Source organism: Mustelus asterias, chromosome 7 (genome assembly GCF_964213995.1).
Source record: "Mustelus asterias chromosome 7, sMusAst1.hap1.1, whole genome shotgun sequence".
NCBI classification, from domain to species: Eukaryota; Metazoa; Chordata; class Chondrichthyes; order Carcharhiniformes; family Triakidae; genus Mustelus; species Mustelus asterias.
In genome coordinates this window covers 3,334,210-3,348,701 of record NC_135807.1, presented here as the reverse complement: position 1 = coordinate 3,348,701, position 14,492 = coordinate 3,334,210, and the positions used below count along the sequence as shown (strand labels likewise).

The 14,492-nt window shown below is 46.7% G+C and overlaps 1 protein-coding gene across 1 annotated transcript in view; it reads right to left on the bottom strand.

Moving 5' to 3' along the window:
- The window catches only part of lama3 (laminin, alpha 3), a 458,111-nt gene that overhangs the window by 145,747 nt on the left and 297,872 nt on the right, over window positions 1-14,492 (bottom strand). The window contains exons 33-35 of the mRNA XM_078215598.1: window positions 13,118-13,329; window positions 10,803-11,007; window positions 9,423-9,567 (exon numbers count right to left, since the gene is read on the bottom strand). Of these exons, the coding sequence (XP_078071724.1) occupies window positions 9,423-9,567; window positions 10,803-11,007; window positions 13,118-13,329 (562 nt within the window). The remainder of the gene's footprint in view (window positions 1-9,422; window positions 9,568-10,802; window positions 11,008-13,117; window positions 13,330-14,492) is intronic.

Here is a 14,492-nt window from a genome sequence, read left to right as displayed (position 1 = left end):
ACTGGTTGAATTTAAATTTAATTAATAAAATCTGAAATTGAAAACTTGTCCCAGTTATGGTGGCCATGAAATTATCATTAATTCACTAATGTCCTTTAAGGATGGAAATCTGCAGTCCTTATCTGGGCTGGCCTCCAGATGCATAGTAATGTCACTGCACTCTGAAATGGTCTAGCAAGCCACTTAATCTAAACCTTTTAGAACTGAAGTGAGGAGAAATGTCTTCACCCAGTGGGTGGTGAATGTGCGGAATTCATTACCACAGAATGTAGTTGAGGCCAAAACGTTGTCTGACTTCAAGAAGAAATTAAATATAGCCCTTGGGGCTGAAGGGATCAAGGGATATGGGGGGGTAGGGGGGATATTGAATCTAATGATCAGCCATGATCAAAATGAATGGTGGAGCGGGCTTGAAGGGCCGAATGGCCTACTCCTGCTTCAAGTTTCTATGTTTCTATGTCCAAGGGCAATTAAGAATGGGCAACAAATTCTGGCCTTGCCACTGACACACACATCCCATGAAAGAAGTGTGAGAATGGATGTTATTTTTTAAAAATATTTTTGGCGCATATTGTGTTATTCTATAAAGAAGGTTGTGTGTCTGTATGTAAATAATATAATTAAGCTGGTAAAAGGTTAATGTAGACAGCAAGTCTGGGAGAATCGAGAGATGAGTGTTAGCGACTTTATAAGTAAATAAGTAGAGTTTAGAATATACATTAGGAAATGGATAGAGAATTGAGTTTCAGTCTTTAAATCTCAAAAGCAGTAAGGTTTTTACAGCTTGCTAAGGTTTCATAAGTAAACAAGGGAAGATTATGGAACTTCATTTGACCCAAAAGTGGGGTTGTAAAGTTTTTCATGTTTTGGAAAAGCCAAGTTCTAAAAGGTGCTGAGAACAAAGGAATTACAGAGGAAAGGGTTTTTATGTAACTTAAAATTAAAGTTAGGCTGTTTTGGGGTGATAATGGGAAACACTTCTTCATACAAAAGGTAGTGGAAATCTGGAAACCTCAATGAACTCTTGAGGCTGGAGGTCAATTGAAAATTTCAAAATTGAGAATTTTACAAAAGCAAAATGCTGCAGATGCTGACGGGTGGCACGGTAGCACAGTGGTTAGCACTGCTGCCTCACAGCGCCAGGGACCCAGGTTCAATTCCCAGCTTGGGTCACTGTCTGTGGGGAGTTTGCACATTCTCCCTTTGTCTGTGTGGGTTTTCTCTGGGTGCTCCGGTTTCCTCCCACAGTCCAAAGATGTGCAGGTTAGGTGGATTGGCCAACCTAAATTGCCCCTTAGTGTGTGGGGGACTAACAGGGGTTATGTGGGATTGCGGGGATAGGACCTGGGTGGGATTGTTGTCAGTGCAGGCTCGAAGGGCCACTGGCCTCCTTCTGCACAGTAGGGATTTTATGATTCTATGAAGTCTCAAATAAATTGGATATATTCAGTGGACCAGGCAGTATCTGTGGGGGGAAAGAAAGAGCTAATACGTCAGGTCAACAATCCTTCATCAAAACTGAAAAAAGATAAAACTGTAATAGGATTTGAGCAAGTGGAAAATGTTGGGTAGGGGGAGGAGAGGAAAGGAAGAACAAAAGGGAAGGTGTGTGATGGGCTGAAGGATAGATTTGATAGTTTTTTGTTGGTTAGGAGCATTAAGGGTTACAGAAACAAGGTGGATGTACAAAAAGATATGATGCTGATCAGCTGTGATCTAATGAAATGATGCAACAAATTCAAGGAGCTAAATAGCTTTCTCCTGTTCCTAGGTGCTTTGACACATGTTTGTATGTTAAAGCAACTGTGTACATGAAAGTTATTCTGAAATCATAATAAGCTTTCAAAGACCACTCCAACATCATAATTCAATTTGCCATAATTTCAAGATAATCATTAAAATTTTCTTCTGCGTATGAATGTAATGCTTTGCAATTAGAATATGTGAATCATAGGGGACGATCTTACCAGAACGAGTGTGAAAACGGGAGAGATTCAGATCTGTTTTTCAACAAGGCCACTAGTCGAATCACATGGCACTCTGTGCAATAAAAAAACCCTCGATCTGTTTTCCACCAGTAGGAGGAGTGGGCATGGCCTAAATTGCCCGAAAGTCGGCTGATAGCAGCAGAGTGCGCCATTGCGCATGTGAAGGTTTCTGTGCTCTGAGAGCACAAAGAACTGTCAGTGCCCCTGCTGCTATAGCCAACCTTCATGGTCAAGCACTCCCACCAACCCCCGCTACTGCAGGTCCCTTCGGCAGATCGTGACTCCCCTGCCCGGAACAATCACGATCCCCCCCATCCCTGCCCCCACCAATCACTACTGCAGAGCAGCAGCGGTCCCATAGAACCATAGAACCATAGAAAATTACAGCTCAGAAACAGGCCTTTTGGCCCTTCCTGTCTGTGCCGAACCATTTTATGCCTAGTCCCACTGACCTGCACTTGGACCAATTTTCTATGGCTTTGTCAAGGGCAGGTCGTGCCTTACGAGCCTGGTTGAGTTCTTTGAAAATGTGACCAAACACATTGACGAAGGAAGAGCGGTGGATGTGGTCTATATGGACTTCAGCAAGCCGTTCGATAAGGTCCCCCATGCAAGACTTCTTGAGAAAGTGAGAGGGCATGGGATCCAAGGGGCTGTTGCCTTGTGGATCCAGAACTGGCTTGCCTGCAGAAGGCAGAGAGTGGCTGTGGAGGGGTCTTTCTCTGCATGGAGGTCAGTGACCAGTGGAGTGCCCCAGGGATCTGTTCTGGGACCCTTGCTGTTTGTCATTTTCATAAATGACCTGGATGAGGAAGTGGAGGGATGGGTTGGTAAGTTTGCTGATGACACCAAGGTAGGTGGTGTTGTGGATAGTTTGGAGGGATGTCAGAAGTTGCAGCGAGACATAGATAGAATGCAAGACTGGGCGGAGAAGTGGCAGATGGACTTCAACCCGGATAAGTGTGTGGTGATCCATTTTGGCAGATCCAATGGGATGAAGCAGCAGTATAATATGAAGGGTACCATTCTTAGCAGTGTAGAGGATCAGAAGGACCTTGGGGTCCGGGTCCATAGGACTCTTAAATCGGCCTCGCAGGTGGAGGGTGCGGTCAAGAAGGCGTACGGCGTACTGGCCTTCATTAATCGAGGGATTGAGTTTAGGAGTCGGGAGATAATGCTGCAGCTTTATAGGACCCTGGTTAGACCCCACTTGGAGTACTGCGCGCAGTTCTGGTCACCTCATTACAGGAAAGATGTTGAAGCCATTGAAAGGGTGCAGAGGAGATTTACAAGGATGTTGCCTGGATTGGGGGGCATGCCTTATGAGGATAGGTTGAGGGAGCTTGGTCTCTTCTCCCTGGAGAGACGAAGGATGAGAGGTGACCTGATAGAGGTTTACAAGATGTTGAGAGGTCTGGATAGGGTAGACTCTCAGAGGCTATTTCCAAGGGCTGAAATGGTTGCTACGAGAGGACACAGGTTTAAGGTGCTGGGGGGTAGGTGCAGAGGAGATGTCAGGGGTAAGTTTTTCACTCAGAGGGTGGTGGGTGAGTGGAATCGGCTGACGTCGGTGGTGGTGGAGGCAAACTCGTTGGGGTCTTTTAAGAGACTTCTGGATGAGTACATGGGATTTAATGGGATTGAGGGCTATAGATAGGCCTAGAGGTGGGGATGTGATCGGCGCAACTTGTGGGCCGAAGGGCCTGTTTGTGCTGTGGCTTAAAAAAAAAAAAAAAAAAATCCCTCCACACCCCTCTCATCCATGAACGCGTCCAAGTTTTTCTTAAATGTTAAAAGTGATCCCGCATTTACCACTTTATCCGGCAGCTCATTCCACACTCCCACCACTCTCTGCGTGAAGAAGCCCCCCCTAATATTCCCTTTAAACTTCTCTCCTTTCACCCTTAACCCATGCCCTCTGGTTTTTTTCTCCCCTAGCCTCAGCGGAAAAAGCCTGCTTGCATTCACTCTATCTATACCCATCAAAATCTTATACACCTCTATCAAATCTCCCCTCAATCTTCTACGCTCCAGGGAATAAAGTCCCAACCTATTCAATCTCTCTCTGTAACTCAGCTTCTCAAGTCCCGGCAACATCCTTGTGAACCTCCTCTGCACTCTTTCAATCTTATTTACATCCTTCCTGTAACTAGGTGACCAAAACTGTACACAATACTCCAAATTCGGCCTCACCAATGCCTTATATAACCTTACCATAACACTCCAATTTTTATACTCGATACTCCGATTTATAAAGGCCAACGTACCAAAGGCACTCTTTATGACCCTATCCACCTGTCACTTTTAGGGAATTCTGTACCTGTATTCCCAGATCCCTCTGTTCAACTGCACTCTTCAGAGTCCTACCATTTACCCTGTACGTTCTACTTTGATTTGTCCTTCCAAAGTGCAATATCTCACACTTGTCTGCGTTAAATTCGATTTGCCATTTTTCAGCCCATTTTTCTAGTTGGTCCAAATCCCTCTGCAAGCTTTGAAAACCTTCCTCACTGTCCACTACACCTCCAATCTTTGTATCATCAGCAAACTTGCTGATCCAATTTACCACATTATCATCCAGATCATTGATATAGATGACAAACAACAATGGACCCAACACCGATCCCTACGGCACACCACTAGTCACAGGCCTCCACTCAGAGAAGCAATCCTCCACAACCACTTTCTGGCTTCTCCCATTGAGCCAGTGTCTTATCCAATTTACTACCTCCCCATGTATACCTAGCGACTGAACCTTCCTAACTAACCTCCCATGAGGGACCTTGTCAAAGGCCTTGCTGAAATCCAGGTAGACAACATCCACCGCCTTCCCTTCATCCACTTTCCTGGTAACCTCCTCGAAAAACTCTAATAGATTGGTCAAACATGACCTACCACGCACAAAGCCATGTTGACTCTCCCTAATAAGTCCCTGTCTATCCAAATATTTGTAGATCCTATCCCGTATCACACCTTCCAATAACTTGCCCACCATCGACGTCAAACGTACTGGCCGATAATTTCCCGGATTTCTTTTGGAACTTTTTTTAAACAACGGAACAACATGAGCCACCCTCCAATCATCCGGCACCTCCCCCATGAATACTAACATTTTAAATATGTCTGCCAGGGCCCCTGCAAGTTCAACACTAGCTTCCCTCAAGGTCCGTGGGAATACCCTGTCCGGTCCGGTCCCCTCTCCCTCCCCCCACTGATCACTGCCACAGAGTACACAGCAGTGCCCCACCCCCCCCACTGAACGGCCTGCCCCCAGTATGGCCCCCCGGCCCCATCCCTTGGCACTGCCAAGGCACAGAAGGAGGGCATTCAGCCCATCGAATCCATAACACTTCCCCCAGAGAAATCCAGTCAGACACACTACCCAACTTAGTTTATTTCCTTCATGTGCCCACCCCAATTTCCTCTCGAAATCACTGATTGATTCCGCTTCTACCACCCTAGTTTCATGGCCACCATTACTGGGATTAAATTTATAATTAAGACTGTTGGGAGGAGTCCCAAAGCTCTCAGGTGGACCAACTATTGCCTACTTTGCCTGGTTCCCAGGCCAACACTGCAGGGGGGCTTCCGCAATGAAAAGCCTGGGGCAGGAGACCCTCACTGAGTCACAGCAGGCCACAGCTGAGGGCCTCAACAGGCTTCTCGAGATTCTGCGGCCCATTGCTGAGAGACTGCAGAACTTGCAGGAGACCGAGCGGGACAGCGCTGAGACACAGCAGGTTATGGCTGCAGCCTTTGAGAACATGGCTGTATAAAATGATGAAGGGGATAGATAGAGTGAACGTTCAAAGACTATTTCCTCGGGTGGATGGAGCTATTACAAGGGGGCATAACTATAGGGTTCGTGGTGGGAGATACAGGACGGATATCAGAGGTAGGTTCTTTACGCAGAGAGTGGTTGGGGTGTGGAATGGACTGCCTGCAGTGATAGTGGAGTCAGACACTTTAGAAACATTTAAGCGGTTATTGGATAGGCACATGGAGCACACCAGGATGATAGGGAGTGGGATAGCTTGATCTTGGTTTCAGATAAAGCTCGGCACAACATCGTGGGCCGAAGGGCCTGTTCTGTGCTGTACTGTTCTATGTTCTATGGCTGAGGGGCTGCAGAGCGTGGCCCAGTCTCAGGGGGCACTTGCTGCTGCCATTGACAAGTGGCCCCCGACTCAGGGGACCATCACAGAGGGCTTGACCACCATGGCAAGAACACAGGTGCTCCTCCAGGACTGGCGGGGCCAGGCGATGCCGGAGCTTCTGGAGCTCACTGCAGAAACACGGCATCCCATGGAGTGACCCAGGGGGCCACAGGAATCCCAAGGGAGGAGCGAGGGCTCGAGCTTGTGCCGGGGCCTTTCTCCCAGGAGACTGTGGCTGTGGCTACACCTTCTATCTCCCCCTTTCCTGATGCCAGGGCATCTCGGGAGCACTGGGATGAAGGGTGTTATGGATATGTCCCTTACACCTGTGCTGGCCAGGGCCCTCAAGGTCCAGGCCCTCCAGAGGATGCTTGCCAAGGGCATGGCAGGCCACGGGGCGCCGTAGGCAACTGGCCACCTCCACTCTCCGATGGGGAGACATTGTGACGTAGTGGTAGGCCACGTAAGGTTAAGAAGTTGTAGCGGCACTGAGATGGCACGGGTGAAGGGCAACAGTAGGTAGATGGAATAGTTATTCACTTAAAAGTCTCATGTTCACATGTTTTTATATTCTCACTTATTTTGAAAGCACTGTTATTGGCAACAATAAATGTTATTTCACCCCAAACCTGTGACTAACTTGTCTCTCTAATTAGCCTCTAACAGGAATGCACTTACCCTGACAGTCGCCGGAGAGACCCTGCATGGTGATGTCAGTGGGGGAGGCCCCTCAACGCACTGCTACTGAGAAAATCAAGGTTCTCAGTAATTCACTGGCTACAGCGGGTGGCATGTATTAGCAGCTATAGCATCCCCAGAGCTCAGGAGAGATTCCTTCCCACATCCCACCTGCCCCAGGGCCCTGCATGGAGGTTTAGTGCTCCCTCACCCACCACCCAGACGTGGGCCCAAGTGCCAGCGTGCATGCGGAGCTCAGGCAGGAGTCAGAATAGTTTGCACCAGGACATCATCACAATGGCGCATAGTGAGTCATCATCGCCCTCCTGCTTGCCACAGAAACTCGCTAACACAGCGTACCCAGCCCACCACTTTGATGTTACAGTGTTGCAGGAGATTGTAGTGGGGGTGGGGGGTGGGGGGTGGGGGGGTGGGAGAGAATGGAACCCATGCGCAGCAACACAGGCCCCTGGTTACCAAAGTGCGTGGTTATCAGGGTCTCCCTCACATGCCTGATCCTTGCTGCCGCCAGCCCTCCAATCCCTGGGTGGTGTTGCTCATCATTGTCCTCCTCTTCTTCTTCCCCTCCTGCTGGCCGGCCTCCTCCCCAGCAATTGCCCGGCTAGTCGGTCTCCTCGCTGCTGCGCCAGGTTGTGTAGGGCACAGCACACTACCACAATGCGGGATGATATCGGGGACTGTACTGGAGGGTCCCATCAGAGCAGTCCAGGCACCCGAACCACATTTTGAGCAGCCCTATGCACCTCTCCACTATTGAACGGATGGCAATGTGGGCCTCATTATACCAGGTTTCCGCATCAGTCACAGGCGTCATCAGTCCCCCTGGGCTCCTCCTCAAAGACCTCTGGGATATTCTCGATATAAAGCAGCCATGCATGATTCCAGGGTGTCTGGTGCAGACGTGCATGATATTTAGCTGATGGTTACACACCAATTGCACATTTATTGAATGGAAGCCCTTTCTGTTCATGAATCTTCCTGGATTCTTCACCGGGGCCTTGAGGGCAATGTGGGTGCTGCCTGTAGCCCCCTGCACATTTGGCATCCCCGTGATGACCACGAATCCTGCAGCCCGGGCTTCCTGCTGGGCTTGGTTCAGGTCAAATTTAATATACTGGCCAGCCCGGGCACACAAGGCATCCGTGACCTTCTTGATACAGTTGTGGGGGGATGGTTGGGAAATGCCACAAAGGTTTTCACTGGTGGTCTGGAAGGACCCGGCTGCGTAAAGGTTTAAGGTGACCGTCACTTTCACAGCCACCGAGAGTGGATGGCCTGCCATGCCCCGAGGTGCCAGGTCCTGCAACAAATGGCACAGGGACGCACTCTCTCCTTTCGGAGCCGGAACATTTGGTGGTATGCAATGTCCAACAGCTTCTCAAAGGACACCTGCGTGCGGAACTGCCGGGGTCTCCGCTCCCTCCTTCTCCTGCCACACCGCCACCCCCCCCCCCCCCCCCCCCACCAATTCCGCCCCCCGCCCCCCGAGACGAACGGCAGCCACATCCTGCCTCCTGCGGGCATCTCCCTCTACTCCTGCAAGTGGTGTGGCCTGGGCCTCCTGTGCCCGCAAATCATCCTCCTGCTCTTCCTCCTCAGCTCCAGCAGCAACCAACAGAACAGCAAAATCAATGGGTTGCATTGCAAAAGCCATCTCATCACTCTGAAGGGGGTGGAATATGGGGAAGGGGAGAGACAGATGGAGGGGTTATAAAACTCTGCTCGCCCCCAGGCTGGCAACGCAGCCCCCCAAATGGATGGCATTCCCACTATTTGCATCACGCCTGATTTTACGACATTTTCTTGCTGCAAACGGGCATGTTGAGGTCGTAAAATTCCACCCACTCTCTCCATCAAAATGGCAGAGATAGGAAAGAAATAAAAAGGAATTCATTCGGCCTTGATATACTAACATCTGTATAAACTCAAAGCTGCAGAATCATCTGATTTGCTTCCTCTAACTAATTACATCTTTGCTGTTTTAATTTGTTTTTCAAACTGACCTTGGAATGTTGCCTTTTTCTCTTTCCTCAGCCTGGCATCTCTCCCAATACTCAGCCAAGCTAAGATCAGAATCTCTGCTGTTATGAATAGCAGACACAATCTGTGACTACAAATACATTTATAATGCTGAAAAGTTCCAATCCTTGTGAAGAGTGGCTATTATAAAGTAAAAGTTATTTACTGTATGGCTCTTTATCGATTTACAGACAATTTTTGCGAGGATGCAGAGGAGATTGACTGGGATGCTACTGGGATGAAGGACTTTAGTTATGTGCAGAGACTGTAGAGACTAATATTATTCTCCTGAGGGTAGAGAAGTTTAAAAGGAGAATTAACAGTAACATTCTAAAGGGAATTGGAGAAATACTTAGAAAGAACAAATTGGGCTACAGGCAAAGTAAGATTAAGCAGTTGGTACTTTCAAAGAGTCGGCACAGACACAATGATCAAATATCCTCCTTCAAAGTCGGATGTTCCTCTTAACATGAGAATATTATGATGTAGAATAATATTTCTTTATTAGCAATTTACTGCCATGTTCCCTGGGAAAATGGTTAAACATCCGAAGGCTGACCTTGCAAAGACATTGTCCGATTATGGGATCACACACACCCGGCTGTGTTGCTTCACGGTTACAGTTACAGGAAACGCAGTCTGGGTAACGAGAGTAACCAACGGAACAGCGATCACACTGACGACCTGTTACTTTTGATTTGCAGCTAAATGGAAAAAGTACATGAAATTAAATTGCTCAAAGCAGGTCTGTGGAATACATTTCTTTCTAAAATAATCTGACGCTCAGTATTTTCAAATATATTTGTTTTTGGATGAATATTATAATTTTTAAAGAAGCAAATTTTAAGATCCCGAATCTTTTATTGAATGGCAGTTCCATTGCCCGTTTCCAGCCCCTCGACAGATCATCAATTCCTGAAGCTGAAGTCATCCATATCTCCACTGTTTCAACACTCTCCTGACTGCCCTTCCATCTGCACCCTGCATTAAATTGCGCTCACCCAAAATGATGCTGCCCTAACCCACACCCGTTCCATTCACATGTCCTTCATGCTCATTGACATACATTGGCTCCGGGTCCAGCAACACTTCCATTTTAACAATCTGATCCTTGTTTTTAAAGCCCTCCATGGACTCACCCCTCTCAATCTCTGTTACCTCCTACAACCCTCCAAAGTACCTATGCTCTTTCATTGCTGGCCTGCTCCACAATTGGCAGCCGCATCTTCAGCTGCTTAAACCCTAAATTCTGGAATATTTCCCCCTAGGCCTTACCTTCCTTTAAAATGTTCCTTAAAACCTACCTTTTTGACAAAGCGGTCATAATATTTCTTTCCACAGCTTGATGTGAAACTTTGTTTGATAACACTCCTGAGAAATGCCTTGGGACATTGTATTAATATTAAAGATGCTATGTCGTTAGTTTGTCGCCAGCTACTTCAGTGAAGGGAGTGAGGAATTAGAACATTGTCCATAAGACCATAAGACATAGGAGCAGAATTAGGCCACTCGGCCCATTGAGTCTGCTCCGCCATTCAATCATGGCTGATTTTTTTCTCATCCCCATTCTCCTGCCTTTTCCCCATAACCCTTGATCACCTTATTATTCAAGAATCTATCTATCTCTGTCTTAAAGACACTCAATGACCTGATCTCCATTGCCTTCTGCGGCAAAGAGTTCCACAGATTCACCACTCTCTGACTGAAGAAATTCCTCCTCATCTCTGTTTTAAAGGATCGTCCCTTTAGCCTGAGGTTGTGCCCTCTGGTTCTAGTTTTTCCTACAAGTGGAAACATCCTCTCCACGTCCACTCTATCCAGGCCTCGCAGTATTCTGTAAGTTTCAATAAGATCCCCCCTCATCCTTCTAAACTCCAACGAGTACAGACCCAGAGTCCTCAACCCTTCCTCATACGACAAGCAGTATTGTCCTACCTACCGACACTGCCCAGTCTGTCGGTTGCAGTCTGGGTTTGCAGGTTTGATGATTCCTTCCCGTGAACAGTTACATTTTTCACAGCCAACCAAAGGATGGAAACTGAAGGTCTGTTTCTCACATGTCTCACACGAAGGTTTAACCGTGTGCAGAGGGCAGATGCATTGGCCTGTGACCTCATCACACAAGCGACTTCCACAGTTGCAAGCTGAAGACGAAACAAAAAATGCAAGAGGTTTGCTTAATTTTCCCAAATGCAATATTTTTATAGCAAATAAAATTTTGAATTGATAGAGAGAAGTAGATACATTGATACATAATTTTCCCAAATAGGTGGAAGTGATTTGGCAACTTATTCTTTCAACAAAATCTAGAAATTCATTATATAGACCTACATAGAAGTTATTACATGAAAACAGCCTATTCTGCACAACAGTCCATGTTTGTCCTTCATTACTATCTGTATGGTATAGAGGTCGTGCTCAATTCTATTACTGTTGGTCTTGGGTAGATTGGTTCTGACAGGAAAAGGGTCTGTCTTCTCTGCTTGTTCTCAACAAGAACTGGCCAGATCCCTCAAAATACTGGCAATTGGCAGACGGGACTTTGGAGGTGGTGGATGTTTGGAAGTTGCAATGGAATCATGCCGGGCTGGCTCTGCGACACATTCTGTGCTTTTCGTGGATGCAGGCTCCTAGAGGTCTGCCTGAAAGCAGTGTACACCTTATTAGGATACTTAATAAGGCAATCAACCACTATTCCAGTGGCAGAGTGAAATTTTTCTGACCATGCATGAGCCCCCTGCTGTATCAGAAGCCAGGCAATGTAATAGAGACAGCTTCACACTGGGAAGTCTGAGGTGTGAAATATTTGAGTCCATTTATTAACTTGCCTGCAGTAATTTATAATACTCAGGTCTCCCCAACAGAAGGCATGGCATTATAGCCACTTCATGAAGACTGACTTTCCCATTAATGCACTTGTTGCAATGGCAGCCATTCCCCTCTGACAGAAGGTGCTGCCGTGGCACTATCACTGCTCCTGGGTTCTGTAAAAGAGGCTGAAGGCCCTTTCCACAAGCCATGCCGAATCGACTTCCCAATGCTGGAGCATGGTCTCCATTCCCACTTGGCAGGACACAAGAGGCAGCTTCTTAACTGGCTTCCTCTGGGAAGTTCACAAACAAAATTCCACCACAGCTACTTCCAGATTCCTGATCAGGAACTGAGCCCAATGTTGGGATTGCCATCCACCCGGGAACATTTGGTCCATAATGTAATATGATCAGTTGAAAATTGGTATTGGACAATTATTTGAAAAGGGAAAAAGAAAAGGAACTTCAGTTATCAAGTAAGTCTGGAGAAGTTGGGACACTTTTCCCTGGAGAAAAGAAGGTTGAGAAGAGATTTGTTGGAGGTATTCAAAATCTTGAGAGGTCCGGACAGAGTAGATAGGGAGAAATTGTTCCCATTCATGAAAGGATTAAGGGCACAGCTTTAAAGTAATTGGTAAAACAAACAAAAGCAATACAAGAAAAAACTTTTCACACAGTGAGTGATTAGAGTGTGGAATGCACTGCCTGAGATTGTGGTGGAGGCAGTGCATTCCACACCCTAATCATTAAAACTTCAAAGAGAAGAGACAGCTACAATGGGCTGAAAAGCCTCCTTCTTTAGTGTATCAATCTACAATTCTATAATCATGTCATCAGAGGAGGGGAGGCAGGGCTGACAGCAATAGACAATAGATTCCACTTGTCTGATGATGATGCTATGCCTCTTTTGATACAATGGCCACATTAAAAGGGAAGCTCAATTCAGGATATCATAGAATCCCTACATTGCAGAAGAAGGCCATTTGGCCCATCGAGTCTGCACTGACAAAAATTGCACCCAGGCCCTTTCCCCATAACCCCACATATTTATCCCGCTAATCCCTCTAACCTAGGCATCTTGGGGCACTAAGGGGCAATTTAGCACGGCCAACCAACCTAACCCACACATCTTTGGAGTGTGGGAGGAAACCGGAGCACCCGGAGGAAACCCCACGTAGACACGGGGAGAATGTGTAAACTCCTCACAGACAGTGACCCAAGCCGGAAATCAAACCCAGGTCCCTGGAGTTGTGAGGCAGCAGTGCTAACCATTGTGCCACGTACCACTATGATTTGTGTTTTATAACAGTTTTGTCCAAAACAAAACATACATTTATAACTAGATAGAATTCATTGAGCCTTGTTATGTTGTCAAAATGTATCAAAGTGTCTAACATAATCCTTCAGCCTGATTACTTTTCGATTGTACAGAGGCTTTACTTACGTCGACAATTGGGAAACATAAAATAGCCAGTGGCGCATCTGTCACATCGACGTCCAATGATATTTGGCCAGCAGCTACACTGGCCTCCAAATGGATTACATGCAGGGCTAATGGCGCCTTCTCCATTACACTGACAGGATAGAGCTCCATTATTGTAGAATGCCACCAGTGACTTAGCAGAGTCCACACAAAATCTGGATGATGTAGCTGGACTAAAACACAGAATTAGCACAGATCTAAACTGGTATTTATGCTTCACATGAACATCCTACCATTTTGAGGTGAGTTTCATTCCATCGAAGACAAGTTTATCATGAAACCCAACAGAAATGTTTGTGAGAGCTGGGTCTAGAGGCGATCCCATGGCAACATTGTCTATTTGGGCACACATGGTGCCATTAAAACTGAAGACAACCGAACAAGTTGCCGAGTTGATAAGCTCAATGAGTACTGAGTCACACAATGGCAGTGGGGCTACATTGTCATGATATAGTGCTACAATGGAAAAATCTATGGCTTCCTTAATTGGAACATTGATGAATAGGCAATTAGGGATGGGCAATAAATGCTGGCCTTGCCAACAATGCCCACATCCTGTGAATTAATTAAAAATATATAGACCAGCAATATAGAGTGAGCACATGGATACAGCATTGTCATCTATATGCAAGTCCTGTATTGTCTTCGCAAATGTGAAGGAATCCTTTTAATGTGCATGTGGAAACATGTTCAAAACTGGTTGTGACAATCCACCCAATCATGTGGCCAATTCATGCTGTGCAGAACTGGTCCTAGAAATGATACCTAGTAAAGGTACATTAATGTCCTGATCAGTGCCAGTCGGAAAGCACAAAATGTCTCTTTTTTCAGCACTGCATCTGTAGTATTCACTTTAACCACTTCCTGTGGTAGCAAAGTAAATATCCAATTCTCTCTGGATAGTTCTACATTCTTCCACCTAGAAAGACAAGGGCCGAAATTTTCCGGCTGTTCACTGCAATGGGGTGGCACAGTGGCACAGTGGTTAGCACTGCTGCCTCACGGTGCCAGGGACCCAAGTTCAATTCTCAGCTTGGGTCACTCTGTGTGGAGTTTGCACATTCTCCCTGTGTCTACCTGGGTTTCCTCCGGGTGCTCCGGTTTCCTCCCACGGTCCAAATCTGTGCAGGTTACGTGAATTGGCCATGCTAGATTCTCTCTCAGTGTACCCGAACAGGCGCCGGAGTGTGGTGACTGGGGGATTTTCACAGTAACTTCATTGCAGTGTTAATGTAAGCCTACTTATGACTAATAAATAAAATAAATAAAAGGGAGGATGGAGAATTTGGCGTTCAGTCTCTGTTTACTGCAGTGGGACCTGAGGATCTCACTGTGT